At 44.7% G+C, this 25,218-nt stretch overlaps 1 protein-coding gene across 4 annotated transcripts in view; it reads left to right on the top strand.

Moving 5' to 3' along the window:
* The window catches only part of rad18 (RAD18 E3 ubiquitin protein ligase), a 385,931-nt gene that overhangs the window by 31,771 nt on the left and 328,942 nt on the right, over positions 1 to 25,218 (top strand). For 3 of the 4 annotated variants that reach the window (XM_084316159.1, XM_084316157.1, XM_084316158.1), the window contains 2 exons: positions 21,211 to 21,272; positions 21,440 to 21,510. The exons of the other annotated variant lie outside the window; for it this stretch is intronic. In XM_084316159.1, coding sequence (XP_084172285.1) covers positions 21,211 to 21,272; positions 21,440 to 21,510 — 133 coding nt within the window. The remainder of the gene's footprint in view (positions 1 to 21,210; positions 21,273 to 21,439; positions 21,511 to 25,218) is intronic. 4 annotated transcript variants of the gene reach the window in all.

Genomic DNA, 25,218 nt, shown 5'->3' with positions numbered 1-25,218 from the left:
TTATTATTAACACAAACGATGCCCAACCCTGGTCCTAACAGTGTTTATTATTAACACAAACGATGCCCAACCCTGGTCCTAACAGTGTTTATTATTAACACAAACGATGCCCAACCCTGGTCCTGACAGTGTTTATTATTAACACAAACGATGTCCAACCCTGGTCCTAACAGTGTTTATTATTAACACAAACGATGCCCAACCCTGGTCCTAACAGTGTTTATTATTAACACAAACGATGCCCAACCCTGGTCCTAACAGTGTTTATTATTAACACAAACGATGCCCAACCCTGGTCCTAACAGTGTTTATTATTAACACAAACGATGCCCAACCCTGGTCCTAACTAGGGATGGGTATCGTTAGGATTTTATCGATACTACTACTCTTATCGATACTGCTTAACGGTTCGGTACTTTATCGATACTCTTATCGGTTCTTTTTGGTTATTTTTTTGCAAGAAAAAAAGACAATTAATTAAGAACAGAATCAACATTGCTTTATTATTTATAAATACAACTTTATAAATAAGTATTATAAATAAATATAATTTCTTCAGCAACAGCAGCAGCAATGTTCTTTTATATAACTTTATAAATAAATATAATAAATTAATATAATTTCTTCAGCAACAGCAGCAACAATGTTTTAAATGTGTCTGACTCTGAATTATAGACTTTTTATAATAAACAACAAATGCAAAAGGCTAACAGAACTGTGACACTCGTTCACCCTATCCTCTGTCATCCTTCCTCTAGCTCAGGGGTCGGGAACCTATGGCTCGCGAGCCATATATGGCTCTTCTGGTGACAGCATATGGCTCCCAGAAATTTTTTAGTAAATTTTTTTTTTTTTTTTTTTTTTTTAATACTTGTGATATTTCTTAATAATACTGTGTCATTTTAAAGTAAACAGAAATTAGTTTTGAAGATACAGCTAATAGTATCTGTAGCTGAAGATATAGCGAGCAGAGCTGGCGAGGGAACACAAGTGGACAGAAATTAAAAATCTTCAACCTGAAGACCAGCTGATTCTTAAAACTTGGAACGAGCTTCCTGTGACATACCACACAATGCAGCGTGAGTATTGCCGTATTGACCATGTTTGGCTCTACATATGCATGTGGGCAGTCATTCTCGCATATGAGGAACATTAAGACCAACCTACGCTCATGTTTAACTAATGGAGCCTCAACGCCTGCATGAAGCTCAATCTCACCACGTATGAACCAGATTACAAGGCCATCAGCAAAACCATGCAGCACCAGCAGTCGCATTAAAAGTAAGACATATTTAATTTATTATACGTTAAAAATACTATATGGCTCTCAATGAAATATATTTAGAAATATTTGGCTTTTATGGCTCTCCCAGTCAAAAAGGTTCCTGACCCCTGCTCTAGCTGCTAGGGAGAAAGGACTTTGGGTGGTGGAGGGAGGTAGAGGGAGGATGTGTGGTGGCCCTGGGTTCACTGGGCTGGGACATAGTGGCTGACGCCTCAGCTTGACGATCTATAAAAAGTTTAGATTGTAGTATTTGTAGCTAAACAATTGTTTTGTTTATTAGCCTATTTGTAATAATTCGTTATTAGCCTAGGCAACTCCGTATCTTGGGTTACGGCTGCAGTATGCAGATGGAACACTGCGCGCAAGGCAGTCGAATACGCGCATTTCTGCACACTAATATCATGTTTTGCCAACAGATGTTTTGATAAATTGATTTGCTCGTATTGCCACCCTTACTGGCAAATGTTTTGTTGCACTTGTGGCAACGTGCATTGTCGGCATTGACCCTTGTAAAGTATATCCATACTTTAGAACGCTTCGCTCTATCCGCCATGATCACGACTCAGTGCATGCAGAGCTGCTGTCTGTGTGCCGCGCGCTATAGCACGGGGCGTCGGGGCACTTTCATTAAGGAGTACCCGTATGTAGTACCCGTATGTCTATGTGTAGCACTAGCGAGCGACTCGCGAGGAGTGTGTGTAATAATTGACTCGCTGGCTGCGGCTCGCTTCTCGTGCAGAGACAGAGAGAGGATCGTTCGCAACTTTTAAATAATAATAATAATAATAATAATAATAATAATAATAATTTCTCTAGAGTATCGATAGCAGTACCGAGGACGTCAGAGCTTATAAATACTCCGGTATTTTCTAATATAGTACCGGTTCCCGTTTAAAACCGGGGTCCGGGGGGCATCCCTAGTCCTAACAGTGTTTATTATTAACACAAACGATGCACAACCCTGGTCCTAACAGTGTTTATTATTAACACAAACGATGCCCAACCCTGGTCCTAACAGTGTTTATTATTAACACAAACGATGCCCAACCCTGGTCCTGACAGTGTTTATTATTAACACAAACGATGCACAACCCTGGTCCTAACAGTGTTTATTATTAACACAAACGATGCCCAACCCTGGTCCTAACAGTGTTTATTATTAACACAAACGATGCCCAACCCTGGTCCTAACAGTGTTTATTATTAACACAAACGATGCCCAACCCTGGTCCTAACAGTGTTTATTATTAACACAAACGATGCCCAACCCTGGTCCTAACAGTGTTTATTATTAACACAAACGATGCCCAACCCTGGTCCTAACAGTGTTTATTATTAACACAAACGATGCCCAACCCTGGTCCTAACAGTGTTTATTATTAACACAAACGATGCCCAACCCTGGTCCTGACAGTGTTTATTATTAACACAAACGATGCCCAACCCTGGTCCTAACAGTGTTTATTATTAACACAAACGATGCCCAACCCTGGTCCTGACAGTGTTTATTATTAACACAAACGATGCCCAACCCTGGTCCTAACAGTGTTTATTATTAACACAAACGATGCCCAACCCTGGTCCTAACAGTGTTTATTATTAACACAAACGATGCCCAACCCTGGTCCTAACAGTGTTTATTATTAACACAAACGATGCCCAACCCTGGTCCTAACAGTGTTTATTATTAACACAAACGATGCCCAACCCTGGTCCTAACAGTGTTTATTATTAACACAAACAATGCCCAACCCTAGTCCTAACAGTGTTTATTATTAACACAAACGATGCCCAACCCTGGTCCTAACAGTGTTTATTATTAACACAAACGATGCCCAACCCTGGTCCTAACAGTGTTTATTATTAACACAAACGATGCCCAACCCTGGTCCTGACAGTGTTTATTATTAACACAAACGATGCCCAACCCTGGTCCTGACAGTGTTTATTATTAACACAAACGATGCCCAACCCTGGTCCTAACAGTGTTTATTATTAACACAAACGATGCCCAACCCTGGTCCTAACAGTGTTTATTATTAACACAAACGATGCCCAACCCTGGTCCTAACAGTGTTTATTATTAACACATTCACGGCCATTGGAATTCCCCAGATAGCTATAGCTACACCAGCTTTCCATTACACACTTTCACTGTGCCTCACGTTGTTTGTGGAGCTAAATCTATATTTTATATTATAGCTATGGATACAATATCATGGTCATTTGACAGTAAGAACCTTCCGTTCAATAATTTTTCCATCCATACGTTCCCGTTTTATACCGTGGTGAATATGAGTGTTATTTCGGAATGATCAGGGCTAATTCCTGTGAGGCTATTTATATTATACCAAATCCATTGGCGTTTCGTCCCTACACACGCTACAATAAAAAAATCAAATGCATATGATCGGTATTATGTTTCATCATGAATGCATGAAGCGGGGGGGTTCATTTCTGATTAATTGATTGCCAATAACTGCATTCGTTATTACCACAACATACGCTGATCAGGGGGATGGCTATGAAATCCTTGCACGATCAAGCTGAAATTGACGTTAAATTGTCCTTACCTGTGGCTGGTGGGATTCCAAAAAGAATATTCCAATTATTTGATTGCCATCTGGTAGATCATATGTTCATTTGGCCCACGACATAACCCACCACAGCATAATGAATCGGGGGTCCCGAAAACTATTCAATGTGATCGGGTGATGCCCTAGGTTCAGGTTAGTAGAAAAGAGCACCCTGGAGCGTTTTCAGTGTGGCACCCGGTCTGGAACGGGGGTTACTGCACTCTCGATACAGCGCCACTAGCAGGATCTGGCCGCTACTGCACCTTTGGAGTCCCAATATGCCTTTACCAGGCAAAATACAGCTCTGTGACATTGAATAGGGTATTAAAAACGAGTCAATATACGTTTTTGGCCGTCAACCGCTGGCTCCCAATAAATATACGTGGTTGGCCAGGAATGTGTTAAGAGTCAGACAGTCCTAACAGTGTTTATTATCAAGAGTCAGATAGTCCTAACAGTGTTTATTATCAAGAGACAGACAGTCCTAACAGTGTTTATTATCAAGAGTCAGACAGTCCTAACAGTGTTTATTATTAAGAGTCAGATAGTCCTAACAGTGTTTATTATTAAGAGTCAGATAGTCCTAACAGTGTTTATTATTAAGAGTCAGATAGTCCTAACAGTGTTTATTATCAAGAGTCAGATAGTCCTAACAGTGTTTATTATTAAGAGTCAGATAGTCCTAACAGTGTTTATTATTAAGAGTCAGATAGTCCTAACAGTGTTTATTATCAAGAGTCAGATAGTCCTAACAGTGTTTATTATTAAGAGTCAGACAGTCCTAACAGTGTTTATTATTAAGAGTGAGACAGTCCTAACAGTGTTTATTATTAAGAGTCAGATAGTCCTAACAGTGTTTATCATTAAGAGTCAGATAGTCCTAACAGTGTTTATTATCAAGAGTCAGACAGTCCTAACAGTGTTTATTATTAAGAGTCAGATAGTCCTAACAGTGTTTATCATTAAGAGTCAGATAGTCCTAACAGTGTTTATTATTAAGAGTCAGATAGTCCTAACAGTGTTTATTATTAAGAGTCAGACAGTCCTAACAGTGTTTATTATTAAGAGTGAGATAGTCCTAACAGTGTTTATTATTAAGAGTCAGATAGTCCTAACAGTGTTTATTATTAAGAGTCAGACAGTCCTAACAGTGTTTATTATTAAGAGTCAGACAGTCCTAACAGTGTTTATTATTAAGAGTCAGACAGTCCTAACAGTGTTTATTATTAAGAGTCAGACAGTCCTAACAGTGTTTATTATTAAGAGTCAGATAGTCCTAACAGTGTTTATTATTAAGAGTCAGATAGTCCTAACAGTGTTTATTATTAAGAGTCAGACAGTCCTAACAGTGTTTATTATTAAGAGTCATATAGTCCTAACAGTGTTTATTATTAAGAGTCAGACAGTCCTAACAGTTCTCAAGTTCTCCAGCCGTTAGTTCTCCAGAAAATGGCAGCAGTCCGTGCCCACAGTTGCCTGATAATGGCCACTGGCAGGAAGGACTGGCAGAGGCCGTTTGTGGTGTGTCAGGGGGGGGATAAATCTATGGCTGAACATAATTACTAGCTTAGCTGCTGCTGTTGCGCCACAGAAGACCATAGTGTGGCGACACAGTGCCGATTCCTTTTCACCGCAATGGAATTTGCCACGATGCCCGAAATTAGTTCCTGTTTTTCCAGATGGTCAAATGGACAAATGGCATATTGGCAGATGCAATTTCAATCACACTGGAATCTGATATCGGCCAAATTTAAAACATAATGTGAACAACAGTCGGCAGCCAAACAAAAAAAGAAATGAGCAATACATCAGAATTGAGCACTTGGACTTGCACTGTGAACACAGCCTACGAGACGCTGAGAGAACCCTGTTTCAGAGCCGAGGACAACACTAACATTTGGGTATCGAAAAGAAAATATACATTCTGTGGATCCACAAATTTAATCTCTCACTCATTGTCAATGGAGCAGCTTCAGACTTTATACCGGTTGAGCTGGGCACCCGATTTTAACATGCATCTCTGTACTGTATTTTTATTTTATCCACTTTTTCTGCTCCTGTTTTTCTGTGTTTTTCTCTCATCCCAATTTAGTCGTCATGCCAATTCCCCCCTCCCCTTCCTGGTCGTTGCTCACATGTGCCCCCCACTGGTCGGTCTAGGGAGGGTTGATGGATAATATCACATGTCCCCTCCGATACATGCAGAGTCAGCCAGCCACTTCTTTTCACCTGCCAGCGCGGACTCTCATTGGTGAGGTGTAACACGTGGGAGGCTCACACTACCCTCGCCATCTCCCTCCCTCGCTGTGCAGGCGCCCTGACCGACCTGTAGGAGTCACTGTTTACAACGACCAGATTACCACCCCACCGGCTTCCCTCCCGCTGACTCTGCCAATTGAGCCAGTATGACGGCCGGCCAAGCCGGAGGCAGCGCTGACAGCCGGATTCGATACCAGTGTCTCTCGCGTTGGTGACGAGCGCTTAGTCCGCTGCGCCACCCAGCCGCATCATCTGTACTGTATTTCTTGTACTGTTGTGTATGTTGTTGTATTGTGCTGTATACCATGGTATGCTTTTGTGCCACATTGCATTGCCTGTGTTAGCCTTTTATTGACATGTACAGCACTTTGTTCAACTGCGGTTGTTTTTAAATGTGCTTTATAAATAAACGTTGAGTTGATGACATCAGAGTAGGTCATGTTAAAAAAATATTGATTTAACTCTCCTAGGCCGTTGTAAATGACACATTAGGGTTTGGGTGGTGTTTATCTTTTTTTTTTTTTTATCCACTTTTTCTCCCATTTTTCCATATTTTCTCCCATCCCAATTTCGTATCATCCAATTCAACCCTCCCCTGTCACGAACGCTGTTTCTTGCCTCCCACAAGCCGGCTGCAATGTGGACTAAGTCATACATAGCACAAGTCCCCTCCGGTACTTGAGGTAACAGCAGTCGCATCTTTTCACCTGCGCAGCTCGATCTCTCAGTGTCGAGGAGTAACGCGTGGGAGGCTCACGCTGCCCCCGACACTTCCTGATTCTACTGCGCAGGCGCACCAACCGACTTGTAGGAGTCGCTTGTTCACAACGTTCGATCCCCACCCTTCAGTTTTCCCTCCCCGTAATACGGCCAATGTGTATTACTGCGGACGACCAGCCAAACTGAAAAACAATGTGGAGAGCTGGATTCGAACACGCGAATCCTAGCGTCTCCACACTGGTGGCGAGTGCCTTGCCCACTACACCACCTAGCCGCCCGGTGGTGTTTATCTTTTAAGGGTATTTACCCACGGAACTCTTTAACCTATTGAAATCGGGAAACACATTTGTGTGTATATGCAGGCTATATAATGCATTTTTAGCAGGTGTTTAGGTCTAAATGGGTTAAAGGGGCAGTTCACCATTCATAAAAAAGAATTGTTGTCTTTACTACTATGCACTCAACACTGCAGCACCCAAGTCTCAGCGCTGTTTGATGAACATTGTTACTCAGTTGTACCCTTCCTGCTGACTTGTCGTATAGAACTTGTAAGTCGCTTTGGATAAAATGACTAAATGGGTCAATCAATTGTGACAAAAAGGGAGTCCACACGTGAAAGCAAGTGAACATAACAATCAATCAAATAAACAAGGAATATGTATGGATAAGAATCAGTGATGGATGAGTGAATGGGGAAGTGTGGTGTAAGTAGGAAAAAGATAACTCAATGGGTGGTGGATAACCTGGTGAGAGGAGATGGAGGAGAGAGAGCGACGGTTAACCAGAGACGCGTTTATAGACGGGCAGCTCTCCCAGGTGAGGCTAATTGGGCTGACGAGCCACCCACTCTGCCATGCTCCCTAGAGAGACAGCAGACTCACCACCCACTCTGCCATGCTCCCTAGAGAGACAGCAGACTAACCACCCACTCTGCCATGCTCCCTAGAGAGACAGCAGACTAACCACCCACTCTGCCATGCTCCCTAGAGAGACAACACTCACCACCCACTCTGCCATGCTCCCTAGAGAGACAGCACTCACCACCCACTCTGCCATGCTCCCTAGAGAGACAGCAGACTCACCACCCACTCTGCCATGCTCCCTAGAGAGACAGCAGACTCACCACCCACTCTGCCATGCTCCCTAGAGAGACAGCAGACTCACCACCCACTCTGCCATGCTCCCTAGAGAGACAGCAGACTAACCACCCACTCTGCCATGCTCCCTAGTAGAGACAGCAGACTCACCACCCACTCTGCCATGCTCCCTAGAGAGACAACAGACTCACCACCCACTCTGCCATGCTCCCTAGTAGAGACAGCAGACTCACCACCCACTCTGCCATGCTCCCTAGAGAGACAACAGACTCACCACCCACTCTGCCATGCTCCCTAGAGAGACAACAGACTCACCACCCACTCTGCCATGCTCCCTAGAGAGACAACAGACTCACCACCCACTCTGCCATGCTCCCTAGAGAGACATTTACATTTACATTTACATTTAGTCATTTAGCTGACGCTTTTATCCAAAGCGACTTACAAGTTCTGTACGACAAGACAGCAAGAAGGGTACAACTCTATCAGCTGAGTAACAATGTTCATCAAGTGTTGCGTGTTACAGTGTAGGTTAGTTTATTAGGACAAGTGTAAGGTTAGTCAGGGTTAGATTTTTTTTTTTTTTTTTTTTTTTTATCATTTCAGATAATGGTTGAAGAAGTGAGTCTTTAGTCGACGGCGAAAGATTGGACGGGATTCGGCTGTCCTAACTGGGATGGGTAGTTCATTCCACCATTGTGGGGCAAGGACTGAGAATAGGCGGCTTCTCTTTGATGACCCTCCGGGAGCTTGGATAGGAGTAGGTCTGAGGCGGCCAGAAGATGCAGAGCGTAGGGGTCTTGAGGGTGTGTAGTTAGAGACCATTGACCGGAGGTAGGCGGGAGCGGTTCCCTTTGCTGCACGGTATGCTAGGTCGAGGGCCTTGAAGCGGATACGTGCAGCAATGGGGAGCCAGTGCAGGTCCCTAAGAAGTGGGGTGACATGGGCCGACTTCGGTAGGTTTGATATCAGGCGGGCCGCTGCGTTTTGAATGAGTTGAAGAGGCTTGGTGGCAGTGGCCGGGAGGCCAGCTAGCAGTGCGTTGCAGTAGTCGAGGCGGGAGATGACTGTTGATTGGATGAGGAGTTGGGTGGCTTCTTTTGTCAGGAAGGGGCGTATCCTTCTGACGTTGCTCAGGAGGAATCTGCAGGTTCTGGTTGTCGCTGCGATGTGAGCAGAGAAGTTCAACTGGTCGTCGAGGACAACACCAAGGTTCTTGGCGGTCGGGGACGCGGTCACAGCTGCATTCTCGACTGTGATGGAGAGGTCGGTCAGGGGGGAGGATTTGGCCGGCAGGTGGAGCAATTCTGTTTTGCTTAGGTTCAGTTTGAGGTGGTTGGTCGTCATCCAGGCGGAGATGTCGGACAGACAGGCCGAGATCCGCTCAGAGACGTGGATATCTGAGGGAGGGAAGGAGAGGAAGAGTTGAGTATCATCGGCATAACAATGATATGAGAAGCCATGAGACGTGATAATGTTACCCAGTGATTTAGTGTAGAGGGAGAAGAGAAGGGGTCCTAGGACCGAGCCCTGGGGGACACCCGTCCGGAGGGGGCGGGTGGCCGACAGAGTCCCTCTCCATGACACTTGGTAGGAGCGGTCGTTGAGGTATGATGTCAGCCATGTCAGGGCAGATCCAGCCACTCCCATTCCTGCGAGGGCCGCGAGGAGGATCTGATGGTTGACTGTGTCGAAGGCTGCAGATAGATCTAGGAGAATCAGGACAGAGGAGAGGCCTTTCGCTGTTGCTAAGTGAAGTGCCTCTGTGACCGCAATGAGGGCCGTTTCTGTGGAGTGGCCAGTCCGGAAGCCAGACTGATTGGGGTCTAGGAGGTCATTCTGTAAGAGATAAGCAGTAAGTTGGTTGGATACAGCACGTTCAAGTGTTTTAGAAAGAAAGGAGAGAAGAGAGACAGGACGATAGTTGGCTATGACGGTAGGGTTCAGGGTTGGTTTTTTTATGAGGGGCGTGACTCTGGCTTGTTTTAGGGAGGTGGGGACCACCCCCGAGTTGAGTGAGGAGTTGATGGTTGCAGTTAGGAATGGGAGGATGTCCGGTGCTATGGTCTGGAGGAGTGGGGAGGGTAGCTGGTCCAGCTGGCATGTAGTCGGACGGTTCGACGTTACCAGTGTCAGGGTCTCGGCTTCTGTAATGGGAGAGAAAGATGACAGAGTGAAGGATGAGGTTCTCGATTCAGCGTTTGGAATGGGTGGGGGTTGGGAGAAGGAGCTGCGGATGTTCTCCACTTTTTCCTCAAAGAAGATCGCAAAGTCTTCGGCAGAAAAAGATGAGGGAGGAGGGGGTGGGGGGGGAGTGAGGAGGGAGGACATGGTAGCATGCAGTTTGCGAAGATTCTTGGCAGAGGCCTCGATCCTATGGTGAAAGAAAGAAGCTTTGGCATTAGTAATGGTTTTGGAGAATGTTAACAAGAGGTTGTGATATGTGTCGATGTCAGCAGTGAGGTGTGATTTTCTATACTTCCTCTCAGCCGCTCTCAGGACCTGTCTTTGTTCTCTCACTGCATCCGTCAGCCATGGACTGGGTGGGGAACGGCGGGCAGGTTTCTCAACGAGGGGACAGAGCTTGTCAAAGGAGGTTGCAAGGGCTGAGAGGAGGGTGGAGGTTGCCATCTCTGTGGGGAGAGCAGAGAAGGTGTCACTCAAAGGTAGAGCAGATATTATGTCAGAGGAGAGGGTGGAGGGGGATAGGGAGGCCAGGTTACGTCTGAGTGAGACGGTTTGAGTTGGGGTGAAGACCTTTCGGTTAAGCATGAGAGTTAGTGAGAAGGATATGAAGGAATGGTCAGATACATGTAGGGGAGTTACCGTGGTGTTAATGATGCTGGAGTTACGGGAAAATATGAGATCCAAGGAGTTGCCTGCTTTGTGGGTGGGAGGCATGGCAGTGGGAGTCAGGTCAAATTGTTGTAGGAGGGAGACCACTGGGACCGACTGAGATGAGTCAGGCAGGTTGAAGTCGCCCAATAGAAGGAGCGGGGTACCATCTTCCGGTAAGGAGCTTAGAAGCATGTCCAGCTCATCTATGAAGTGATCGAGGGGACCTGGAGGGCGATAGAGTGTAACAATGGTGAGATTGAAAGGATTAGAGACAGATATTGCATGATATTCGAGGGAGGAGAGTGACAGTTCTGGGAGTTGTTAGGTTTGTAGCCCATGAAGGAGATGTCATGAGGCCAGTGCCTCCACCCCGTCTGGAGGGTCGAGGTGTGTGAGTGAAGTTATAGTTTGTAGATAATGCTGCAGGTGTTGATGAGTTATTGGGAGTTATCCAGGTCTCAGTTAGAGCCAGGAGCTGCAGATTTAGACTATGGGCGTAGGCAGTAATGAAGTCAGCTTTCTTGACTGCTGATTGACAATTCCATAAGCCTCCCCGTACTGTGACAGGTGTATTAGTGGCTGTAGGAGGGTAGGAGAGATTTGCCGGGTTGCTAGCAAACTGGCGTGGATGGGTAGAGTCAGTTCTGGAGGAGCAGATTGTGGATATAGGTATGAGGCACATTGTGGTGTCAAGAGTGGCAGGGAGAAGTTTGTAGGGAGGAAGCGAGATAGTAGGGAAATAGCAGAGTGGGAGGGAAATATAGGATTATGGTGTGCTTAGCACTGGGTGGATCGGTGGATCCCTCTGCTGAGAACTCCAGGAAAACTCCAGGAAAACTCCTCTTTGTCCCTCTTCGTTTCTCGACGCTTCGCTGACGCTAGGCCAGCAAGTCCTTAAATCACTATCACTAATTACTGATGAGTGACACCTGCAGCAAAAGGCCACACCTCCAGTTTCTGTCAGCTGGGTGAAACTAATTACAAACTATTTCCACAACACAATTTAGTCACACACTTCAAAATGATGTACACAGTATTATTCAGTTCAAAGATCCTACCCTCTCTGCTGCTGTCATCAGAATGATTCCAACAGAGAAAAAGCTGGTCTTTAAGCAAAAAAAACTGTCACAAGTGCCCACTTAACTTACAAAAGCCACATGCACAAAGGCCACACCTCCAGTTTCTGTCAGCTGGGTGAAACTAATTACAAACTATTTCCACAACACAATTTAGTCACACACTTCAAAATGATGTACACAGTATTATTCAGTTCAAAGATCCTACCCTCTCTGCTGCTGTCATCAGAGACAGACTAACCACCCACTCTGCCATGCTCCCTAGAGAGACAGCAGACTCACCACCCACTCTGCCATGCTCCCTAGAGAGACAGCAGACTCACCACCCACTCTGCCATGCTCCCTAGAGAGACAGCAGACTAACCACCCACTCTGCCATGCTCCCTAGAGAGACAACAGTCTCACCACCCACTCTGCCATGCTCCCTAGAGAGACAACAGACTCACCACCCACTCTGCCATGCTCCCTAGAGAGACAACAGACTCACCACCCACTCTGCCATGCTCCCTAGTAGAGACAGCAGACTCACTAGGGCTGGGCGATATGACGATATTATATAAATATCGGTTACAGTTCATTAACGATACACTTTTTTAACGTATCGTGGATATCGTGATGTTTTGCCCAAGAGGATTGTGTCGCGTCAATCTGGTCCACACGTTCAAACTTTTGAACAACGCCGCCCCCACACACACACTACTGCATCAAAGTTACTACTTATGATTAACAAAGGCATTCGTTTTGTGGCATTAACGTTATATAGTTACGCGTTCAATAACATCAGCGTATTTACCCGAACATAGCAACGTCCGAGGACGACCTAGATAGATAGCAAGCATTACTCGTTCATATCTCAGCCCGTGCTGAGTTGTGCCCATTCTGCGGTCTGTTAATAAAGTTTTCAATCAGACAGATGTATGGAAAGGCTTTTATTATAACATTCGTTGCAGTAAAATCATTATGCCTCGTTTAGTCATCTGCGGAGCGCTGGTAATCTACTAGTCGACCGCGGGCAGCTAACGTTGTTGTTGTTGAGCTCTCGTCAAAATCAATGGAGGACATTCTGGAAATAAAAAACGAATACACGCTTGCCGATTGGTGCTAAGAACAGCAGGGCGGGTGCAAGCGGTGTGACGTAATTGGCAGACTCGACTGTCAATCAAAATTATTCTGTTGCCGGCTGAATGATTGAATGAATGAAAACTTTATTAACAGATTGCAGAATGGGTACAATACAGTACAGCTCAATACAACAACAGTGGACTGGAGGATGAAGACCAGAAAAAGACTTTCGGCTTTTTTACATAAGGGTCCTCCATTTTCAATTCATCAAAACATTTAGAGACATACAAATATACAGTAGTTTCATAAAAATGCTAAAATGCTATTGATTGATTGATTTAAAACTGTATTAACATATTGCAGAATGGGTACAGTACAGCTCAATACATACAATTGTTAAGGGGATGCAGACCAGAGAGAGACTTTCGTCTCGTTTACATCAGGGTCCCCCATTTTCAATTAATCATATTTCATATCTAAATCATATAATATCTCATTGCTAAATATATGCAATATATAATCTAATAATCCAATAATCTAAATCTAATATAAAAATGCTAAATGCATGGGTATTTTATTTTGTCTTTAATGTTAGCTTGCAAACTCAAATACTGTCTTGGTAAGCCTCATAATGAATTGTTTGGGGAAAAAAAGAAAAACATCGTGATGTGTATCGTGTATCGCCGAAAGGTCAGAAAATATCGTGATATCATATTTAGGCCATATCGCCCAGCCCTAAGACTCACCACCCACTCTGCCATGCTCCCTAGAGAGAGAGACAAACTCACCACCCACTCTGCCATGCTCCCTAGTAGAGACAGCAGACTCACCACCCACTCTACCCACTCTGCCATGCTCCCTAGAGAGACAGCAGACTAACCACCCACTCTGCCATGCTCCCTAGTAGAGACAGCAGACTCACCACCCACTCTGCCATGCTCCCTAGAGAGACAGCAGACTCACCACCCACTCTGCCATGCTCCCTAGAGAGACAGACTCACCACCCACTCTGCCATGCTCCCTAGAGTGACAGCAGACTAACCACCCACTCTGCCATGCTCCCTAGTAGAGACAGCAGACTAACCACCCACTCTGCCATGCTCCCTAGTAGAGACAGCAGACTCACCACCCACTCTGCCATGCTCCCTAGAGAGACAGCAGACTAACCACCCACTCTGCCATGCTCCCTAGAGAGACAACAGACTCACCACCCACTCTGCCATGCTCCCTAGAGAGACAGCAGACTAACCACCCACTCTGCCATGCTCCCTAGAGAGACAACAGACTCACCACCCACTCTGCCATGCTCCCTAGGGAGACAGCAGACTCACCACCCACTCTGCCATGCTCCCTAGAGAGACAGCAGACTCACCACCCACTCTGCCATGCTCCCTAGAGAGACAGCAGACTCACCACCCACTCTGCCATGCTCCCTAGAGAGACAGACTCACCACCCACTCTGCCATGCTCCCTAGTAGAGACAGCAGACTAACCACCCACTCTGCCATGCTCCCTAGGGAGACAGCAGACTCACCACCCACTCTGCCATGCTCCCTAGAGAGACAGCAGACTAACCACCCACTCTGCCATGCTCCCTAGAGAGACAACAGACTCACCACCCACTCTGCCATGCTCCCTAGAGAGACAGCAGACTAACCACCCACTCTGCCATGCTCCCTAGAGAGACAACAGACTCACCACCCACTCTGCCATGCTCCCTAGGGAGACAGCAGACTCACCACCCACTCTGCCATGCTCCCTAGAGAGACAGCAGACTCACCACCCACTCTGCCATGCTCCCTAGAGAGACAGCAGACTCACCACCCACTCTGCCATGCTCCCTAGAGAGACAGCAGACTCACCACCCACTCTGCCATGCTCCCTAGAGAGACAACAGACTCACCACCCACTCTGCCATGCTCCCTAGTAGAGACAGCAGACTAACCACCCACTCTGCCATGCTCCCTAGAGAGACAGCAGACTAACCACCCACTCTGCCATGCTCCCTAGAGAGACAGCAGACTAACCACCCACTCTGCCATGCTCCCTAGAGAGACAGCAGACTAACCACCCACTCTGCCATGCTCCCTAGTAGAGACAGCAGACTCACCACCCACTCTGCCATGCTCCCTAGTAGAGACCGCAGACTAACCACCCACTCTGCCATGCTCCCTAGAGAGACAGCAGACTCACCACCCACTCTGCCATGCTCCCTAGTAGAGACAGCAGACTAACCACCCACTCTGCCATGCTCCCTAGAGAGACAGCAGACTCACCACCCACTCTGCCATGCTCCCTAGAGAGACAGACTAACCACCCACTCTGCCATGCTCCCTAGAGAGACAACAGACTCACCACCCACTCTGCCATGCTCCCTAGAGAGACAGACTCACCACCCACTCTGCCATGCTCCCTAGAGAGACAGACTCACCACCCACTCTGCCATGCTCCCTAGTAGAGACAGCAGACTAACCACCCACTCTGCCATGCTCCCTAGGGAGACAGCAGACTCACCACCCACTCTGCCATGCTCCCTAGAGAGACAGCAGACTAACCACCCACTCTGCCATGCTCCCTAGAGAGACAGACTAACCACCCACTCTGCCATGCTCCCTAGAGAGACAGACTCACCACCCACTCTGCCATGCTCCCTAGAGAGACAGACTCACCACCCACTCTGCCATGCTCCCTAGTAGAGACAGCAGACTAACCACCCACTCTGCCATGCTCCCTAGAGAGACAACAGACTAACCACCCACTCTGCCATGCTCCCTAGAGAGACAACAGACTAACCACCCACTCTGCCATGCTCCCTAGGGAGACAGCAGACTCACCACCCACTCTGCCATGCTCCCTAGAGAGAGACAGACTCACCACCCACTCTGCCATGCTCCCTAGAGAGACAGCAGACTAACCACCCACTCTGCCATGCTCCCTAGAGAGACAGCAGACTCACCACCCACTCTGCCATGCTCCCTAGAGAGACAGCAGACTCACCACCCACTCTGCCATGCTCCCTAGAGAGACAACAGACTCACCACCCACTCTGCCATGCTCCCTAGAGAGACAGCAGACTAACCACCCACTCTGCCATGCTCCCTAGGGAGACAGCAGACTCACCACCCACTCTGCCATGCTCCCTAGAGAGACAGCAGACTCACCACCCACTCTGCCATGCTCCCTAGAGAGACAGCAGACTCACCACCCACTCTGCCATGCTCCCTAGAGAGACAGCAGACTAACCACCCACTCTGCCATGCTTCCTAGAGAGACAACAGACTCACCACCCACTCTGCCATGCTCCCTAGAGAGACAGCAGACTAACCACCCACTCTGCCATGCTCCCTAGTAGAGACAGCAGACTAACCACCCACTCTGCCATGCTCCCTAGAGAGACAGCAGACTAACCACCCACTCTGCCATGCTCCCTAGTAGAGACAGCAGACTAACCACCCACTCTGCCATGCTCCCTAGAGAGACAGCAGACTAACCACCCACTCTGCCATGCTTCCTAGAGAGACAACAGACTCACCACCCACTCTGCCATGCTCCCTAGTAGAGACAGCAGACTAACCACCCACTCTGCCATGCTCCCTAGAGAGACAGACTAACCACCCACTCTGCCATGCTCCCTAGAGAGACAGCAGACTCACCACCCACTCTGCCATGCTCCCTAGTAGCGACAGCAGACTAACCACCCACTCTGCCATGCTCCCTAGTAGTGACAGCAGACTAACCACCCACTCTGCCATGCTCCCTAGAGAGACAGAGACTAACCACCCACTCTGCCATGCTCCCTAGAGAGACAGCAGACTCACCACCCACTCTGCCATGCTCCCTAGAGAGACAGCAGACTAACCACCCACTCTGCCATGCTCCCTAGAGAGACAGACTCACCACCCACTCTGCCATGCTCCCTAGAGAGACAACAGACTAACCACCCACTCTGCCATGCTCCCTAGAGAGACAGACTCGCCACCCACTCTGCCATGCTCCCTAGTAGGGACAGCAGACTAACCACCCACTCTGCCATGCTCCCTAGAGAGACAGCAGACTAACCACCCACTCTGCCATGCTCCCTAGAGAGACAGCAGACTCACCACCCACTCTGCCATGCTCCCTAGAGAGACAGCAGACTCACCACCCACTCTGCCATGCTCCCTAGTAGAGACATCAGACTAACCACCCACTCTGCCATGCTCCCTAGAGAGACAGCAGACTAACCACCCACTCTGCCATGCTCCCTAGAGAGACAGACTCACCACCCACTCTGCCATGCTCCCTAGAGAGACAACAGACTAACCACCCACTCTGCCATGCTCCCTAGAGAGACAGACTCGCCACCCACTCTGCCATGCTCCCTAGTAGAGACAGCAGACTAACCACCCACTCTGCCATGCTCCCTAGAGAGACAGCAGACTAACCACCCACTCTGCCATGCTCCCTAGTAGTGACAGCAGACTAACCACCCACTCTGCCATGCTCCCTAGAGAGACAGCAGACTAACCACCCACTCTGCCATGCTCCCTAGAGAGACAGCAGACTCACCACCCACTCTGCCATGCTCCCTAGAGAGACAGCAGACTCACCACCCACTCTGCCATGCTCCCTAGAGAGACAGACTAACCACCCACTCTGCCATGCTCCCTAGAGAAACAGACTCACCAATAAGCAGGCAGAGTGGGGGCCGTCACAACAGCGAACATTGTCTATAAGTCGAGGTATTGCTATTTTTTCATCTGCATAATTTCTAAGGCTGAGACGATGTGCCATTTGAAAGAATCGATAAATCGGGACAAAATTATCGATATCGATATTTGTATTAGTATTTATTTTTAAATTTATTTTAATTCGTTTTTATTTTATTATTTAAACAACAAATTAATGTTTATTTTGCAGCAATTCTTTGTCGTTGCCGCCATTTTTAGTGTTACAGATTTCCCCATTCAAAACTACCACAGTTTAGTTTAGTTTATTTGGATTTCCATTAGCCATTGCCACATGCATAGGCTACTATTACTGGGGTTCACAGAAATCAATACAATACAATAAAATCAATACAATTAATACAATACAATAAAACAATACAATACATCTCAATAACACCTAAAAATATTATATAATAAAATATCTAAGTTCACCAATCACACATACCCATCTACTCAATCATGTTTCAAGGCATATATGTTCACTTAAAGCACAACAATACATCTCAATACAATATACAAATATATTAAAAATCTAAGTTCAACAATCACACATACCCAGACAGACAGTCATATCAGACAGTGATCCTTCTCATGTTACAGTCTGGTCTCTGGATGTGATGGAGGAGTGCACTGCATATTGAACGCACAGTGCAGAGTTGCAATTCAACTTAATTTACATGAAAGGGGGATGTTTTAACTAAAACATGCCACAAGACCTAGTATTTTAGTATAAAGTATAAAACATAAAAATATATATTTTGAAATTCTCTTTTTATTGATTTTCTCCAGGGTCCATACAAGCATGTCATGATGACTTCACTTTCATTTATCTCAGCCTTCTGTAATACAGTTTTCATCCATTGTTAATACCTCTGAGTTAAAGTGCAGAAGTACAAGTACACACACAAGGACCCATACAGTCAATAACATCCTATACTTCTTTTTTTCTAAACAAACAAAAACAATAACCAAAAATAACAATCATATGTCTGGGTGCATCTTCCTGACACTCGACTCCCTTTACACAAGGTTCACTTAAAAATGTACCCGAAAGGACGTAGCTATACACATTAAACAAATGAAGATCGTAACGGTGTAATGTACATTATCCATCTTTCCCATTTCTTCCCGAATCTTGTCCTGTTGCAGCCTAAACGAAAAAGTAATTCTTTCCATCTTAAAAATATCATAAATAATATCAATCCAATCCTCCACTGTAGGAATTTCTGTTCTTAACCACTTTCTAGTAATGGCTTTCCTGCCAGCCGCACTTAGTATCTGAAATATACATCTATCCCCATTTTCTGATGGCCTGGCGCCCAAATATAGACTCTCCAACTTAAATGGGATGTCCACCTGGAATACTTTTCCAAAGATTGTATGGACCTCCCTCCAGAAAGGCATCAGCGAGGGACAAGACCAGAACATGTGGTAATGAGGCCACACTGTCTCCAGCAGTTGGAAGATTTGAGCTGGAGTACTGAAGAACCTAGTCAGGGATTTCCAACTAAATACTCTCCATACGGGTGAACTTGATGTTTTTCATTGTATTTCACATAAATCCTCCCATTCCTCTTCCGTTATATTTAGGTTCACCTCCCTTTCCCATTTCTGTTTTACATACGATGAATTGCCTTTCGTCTGTTGTAATCCCCTATAAAGTCTTGAGATGTGTCGGATACAAAGGTCTGATGACCATATAGAATATAGAATATACCTGGAGCGGGCTGTACGTGAACACCAGCCCCGTCCAGTCAGGTGCCTTAGCACAGGTCCCCGGCAGGCAAGTAATAAACAAAGGCGTTTTCAAATGGCAAATGATATTTATTATAGCGGGGCTTGAAACCCACTGTTTTCCCAAAGGGAAAATGATGTTTATTACAGTGGGGATTTAAACCCACAGCACACTCCTTAAGGACCCAATTAAATAAGTGGATTTCAGCACAGGAATCATCGAATCTTTCATTAATCTGTACCACTCTGAAGGAAATCCGTCAGGTCCCGGGGCCTTACTTGATTTGAGATGAGCTATAGCTGAACTAATTTCTTCCTCCGATATTTCAGTTGCGAGCTGATTACTCTGCTCACTGGTTATTTTAGGAAGATGAATTGTCTTAAAGAAATCCTCCATCTTTGCTTTGTCAAATTGGGGTTGGGAATATAAATTCTTATAAAATGTTTCGAAACAGTTTTGTATATCACTTAGTTTGTGTTGCATAATGTTAGTCAGAGGGTCTTTAATCTTATGAATTGAATTATCCGCCTGTTTTCTCAATTTATACGCCAACAGTTTACTTGCGTTTGCTCCCCCTTCATAATATTTCTGTTTTGTAAATATCATCTTTCTTTGAATATCTTCTGTATATATCTCATTTATTTCATTCTTTTTCCTAATTATTTGTTTTGGAGGTATCAAGATTAGGATTTAATCTAATGTTGAAGTCCCCCCGCAAATCAGGACCCCCTGAGTCTCCACTATTATCAAATCAAATAGAATCTTATAAAATTCCCATTTCGAGTTAGGTGGGGCATAAATGTTTAGTAAAGTTATCAATGTCCCGCCCAAATTTCCTCTTATCAAAACATATCTCCCCTCCGTATCTTTCTTTTCAAATGTGAGTTAAAAACAAAGTTTGCTGGAAATTAGTATCGCCACTCCCCTCCTGTGGCCCGCCGGATATGAGGATGAAAACTGGTATTTAAAACCCATTCTCTTCAGTTTTGCATGCTCTATGTCTGTAAGATGTGTTTCCTGCAAAAAGGCCACTTCCACTTTATCTCTTTTCAATTTAGTTAATATCTTGCTTCTTTTGATTGGATTGAGTAAACCGTGCAGTGCGTGCACATTATACGTTACAATTTTAACTGCTTGCATATTGTCCAATAGAATTAAACACATATCGATAGTGAACTCACTGTATCAAAGGTAACCCCCCAGATGCTGCAAAGAACAGCAGCAACAAAAAACCCATAAATGGGCAAGAACACAATACAAACATCAACAAAAAAAATTACTTCCATGTGTGGGGTCTTCCTCCTGACCCTAAGTGAGCCCCGACTGTAAGAGGGCTTTGAGGGATAACCTCTCCCCCGTATTGGTGGGAGAGGGCCTTCACTTGTCAGCATTTTCCAGTCCATGCTGCAGTGCTGTCCATTAGGTTATGTGGCTAAGGAAACAGCCCAGACCACACATGTATATTCTTTAGTTATTGCCAACAAAGTACTCTTCTCGTATGCAGTAATTATTCACAGTCTGTCCCGAATGCCTTGAACCCTTGAATGCCTTGAAAAATATATATATATATTTTTTACACATGCAAAAAAATTGATAATTATCAATAAATCGATAAGTGGTCTCAGCCTTAATCATTTCGTGGTGCTGTAATTAACACAATGCAAGGATTCAACGTCCCTGATGACATCACTGTTGTGTGTGGATGCGTGTGTGAGGTTATGTCCAAAATAAATCGGCATTGTTGTTTCGAAGTTACTTTTTCAACAGTGTACTTATTCAGCTGTTGTTGGCTAACTGATTATAGACATTTCGTTTGTTTGTTTCTGAATCAGTCTTTGCATTTTATCTTACAGTTTGTTCCTTGTGCATCCGGAAGTTCCTCTCCTACAAATTAGAATGTCCGCTTTGCAGATCGGTGAGTAGAAACTGGGACTGAAGGAACAATTAGTCCGCACCGCTTTGCACATTCATCTTTCCGTAAGGTAGTGGGTTTTAATGTGAAAAGAAACGCGGCTATTATTCATGTTAAACGAGACTTTGTGTTTCACCTTTTTATATACTTTCTTTCTTTTAATTATCTAGCCGGCAGTGGAGCTGGATCTCAGAAACAACCGGTTACTGGATGACTTGGTCACAAGCTTTAAAACGACAAGGTAACCATTCTTTAGACACCTAACACACTTTATATTTATTGGTAAAGAATTTGCACTACAACTCATACCTCATTGAATTGAATTGAATACTTTATTTTGACACAAATCGTATGACAAAAAAAACATTTTAAAAGACAAGACAATAACAGTGTCAATAACGCAGGTCAAAAATGGATAAAACACAATAAAGCCAAGGCTTGTTTCCATTGTGGTCCATACATGGAACATAAAAAGGCACAGAAACACAAATGGACATGTACACTGACAGGACACATTCTAAAAAAAAAATTATAAAAACACCTAACCTGACAACTCATACAGTTAACTAATGTTAAAAGAAAATCCGCAAACCCTTAAAAGCAACTCATGATAAAAGAAATAAAAGCCAAGTTATGATAAAAGAGATAAAAAAAAACATTTTAAGACCAATTTGAGTTGCTGCTGAGCCATGTTTTTAGGGCGGATTTAAATCCGAGAGGGGAGTTCAGGAGTTTTAAAAATGTTGGCAGGGCATTCCACATTACCGTAGCAGAGTAAAAAAATCACACCTTACTTTAAATTGTACCTAAATTGTACCTCATCCCATTTCTGCATTGTACTGTATTGTATTGTAACTCAGTTACTTTTATACTCTGCATTGTATATTGTACATTGAACACTTTTGTCTACGTACTTGACTTCTATTTTATACTTATTTTATACTTATCTATTTTTATCTAACACACTCTCTGGAGCAAAACAGAAAGAAGCATTTTATATAAAAGTATTTTTGTATGACAACTAATAAAGAAACTTGAACTTGATTCATTCTCACCATAGGGAAATGTTTTGAATCCGGTTTCAACATCGAGCCCAAACTGACATAGTGCTGTTTTTAAATTTATTTTTTATATATATATTATTACATTTTTATTTAACCTTTATTTAACCAGGAAAAAGTCTCATTGAGATTAAAAATCTCTTTTACAAGAGTGTCCTGGCCAAGATAGGCAGCAGCACAGTTACAATTTCACATTTACAGACGAAAACTATTTAAAAAAACAAACGTATAGCAATTAAAAACAAGGACAATTCACAGAACCATTTAAAGTCAGTCAAAACATCTGCAGCCAGATGTGCTATATGGGCAGATGTGATATAATAAACTGTGTTCAGTACTGATTTGGATACAATGTGAAGGCGTGTGTGGCTGACACTACGCCCCGCTTCACTCGGCTGACACGCCTGGGTGACACGGTGTCTTTCTCCTCGCCTTCCCCTCAAAACCGGGTTCATCCTGGATATTTATACAAAAGAAAATCAAGTTAATGCGCGGGCGCTTTATAGACTTTGCCCTCAAGAGCGGCGGAAGCGGTATAGCGGGCGAAACGGCACACGGGACTCCTCCCATCTCTGCCAACAAACGCAGCAGGTGGAGCAGGAGGAGGTATAGAGCGGAAGAATTCTCCCGGGGCTGACGCCGTCGCCGTCTCTCTCCGGGGATTCTGGGGAAACTATAAGTAAGTCGTGAGTAATGACGGCAGATTAGCGGTTGATTTCGCGATAGGCTGTTGTTATTGGCGGGATTAGAGTTTGTGTCCTCGGGGGAGGGGGGGGGGGGGGGGGGGGGGGGGGGGCTACGACGACGACGACCAATTTCAAGATGCTTTAGTGATGTTTCAGAAATACTTCCATTTGCCTGCCGTCGGTAATCCTCCCCCCCGACTTCAGGATTTCCTTTAAATCAAATGGGGATTTTGTTTTCATAAACCGGGGTCGTGCCAGGCTACTTCTTTACGACGCTCTGGTATGTCTTTGTTGTGAATCTTTAGGGTCTAGGCCTATACCTTTTTTATTATTATTATTTTTTTATTACAATTGGCTGTTTCATTAAAAATAATTGGACTGATGCTAAGTTGTACCTAGAGATGAGGTACTATAGTGGATACGACCTCTCACTGACCCCCCCCCCCCCAGAATCATATCCTATACCCTTGCAAGCTTGAGGCCTCGTCCCACGATCACCATCTCTCCAGTTTCAACCTCAAGTGACCTATAGACCACCCCTCCACCCCTGCACCCCTGCACCCCTCCACCCCTGCACCCCTCCACCCCTCACCCCTGCGACACTTCCGGTGTCCTGAGCTCATGGAAGAGCGCGGGGGGGAGAAAATGATTGAATGTTGACGAGAGCCTTGACGTAACTAGTGCTTGTAGCTACGGCTGTGGGGGTGCTGGAGACATGATCCAATAGACCAGTGTTTCTCAACTGGTGGGTCGCGACCCAAAAGTGGGTCGCAGGGCCATTTTGAGTGGGTCGCGGATGTGTGTGTAATTTTTTTTTTTTTATTATATATATTTTTTTCACTACCTATCTTTGTGAAAGTGGCTTTTCAGCTCTGGTCCAGCTGAAGACAAAGCGGAGGAACAGATTGGACATTGAGCATGACCTCAGAGTTGTTTTGTCTACCATCACCCCAGACTTTGAGACTCTTGTCAGGAGCAAACAACATCCCCAGTTATCCCATTAGTTCCCTGGGATGTTAAGCTAAGACGTCTGCTAAGAAGGATATATTATTTATTATTATTATAATTTTATTTCATTGTGTTTTTAGCCCTAGTTGCACTTTTGTTGCAACCCCAGTTATCCCATTAGTTCCCCCAAACTTAAATAATACTGATCGGCGTCCCCCGCCGCCCCCATTTCATCCATAGATGCTCTGTAATAGTCCGGATGCTACGCAGTTTGTTTTATTTCATTCGTATATATACAGCAGAAATGGCGTTTGATATAACATGACTAGCCTTTAGCCTCATATCTAGCTTCCCAGAAAAAACACGAGACGAAAACTGCGATAAAGCTTATATTCACGACGCTATAAAATGACAACCAACCGATGGATTTTTATTTTCTTTAAGCCATTATGAAGGCACGGTTTATGCACTCAAGTGACAATGAGAATGGACAGATAGCAATACTATAAAGTATATATATAGCTGTTAGAAAGTACATCGGTTTGTTGACAAACCCTGGTCGTCCAGAACCATATTACACTGCAAACCGTGGTCGCCAATGTGTTAAGCTAAGAAGTCTGCTAAGAAGCGTAATTATTTATTATTATTATTATTATTATTATTATTATTATTATTATTATTATTATTATTATTATTATTATTATTATTATTATTATTATTATTATTATTATTATTATTATTATTATTATTTTATTTCATTGGGTTTTTAGCCCTAGTTGCACTTTTGTTGCAACCCCAGTTATCCCATTAGTTCCCCCAAACTTAGGTCTGTTATGTTAAGCTAAGAAATCGGCTAAGAAGCATATATTATTTATTATTATTTTATTTCGTTGGGTTTTTAGCCCTAGTTGCACTTTTGTTGCACTTTTTGTGTTTATTTCATGTTTTTAACAGTGCATGAAAGATTGTGTATTACTGATTTTTTTTCTTTTCTTTTTTAATAAATCATAGTGGTTCAAAAATTTGCGTCGCGACTTAATGCCTAAGGAAAATGTTGGGTCCCGAGGCGAGACCAGTTGAGAACCACTGCAGTAGACTTCTTTATGCGCCAGAGTCTCCTGAACACGGGAGACGCCAATCTCGAGTCGATTGCCCAGGTGGTCTCCAGCAGCACCCCCCACAGCCGTAGCTACAGTACACCACCACTTACTGTACGTCAACGAGGCTCTCTTCAACATTCATACATGTTCTCCC

Source organism: Notolepis coatsorum (assembly GCF_963971535.1).
Source record: "Notolepis coatsorum genome assembly, chromosome: 6".
Classification (NCBI taxonomy): Eukaryota; Metazoa; Chordata; class Actinopteri; order Aulopiformes; family Paralepididae; genus Notolepis; species Notolepis coatsorum.
This window is presented reverse-complemented; position numbering and strand designations above follow the sequence as displayed.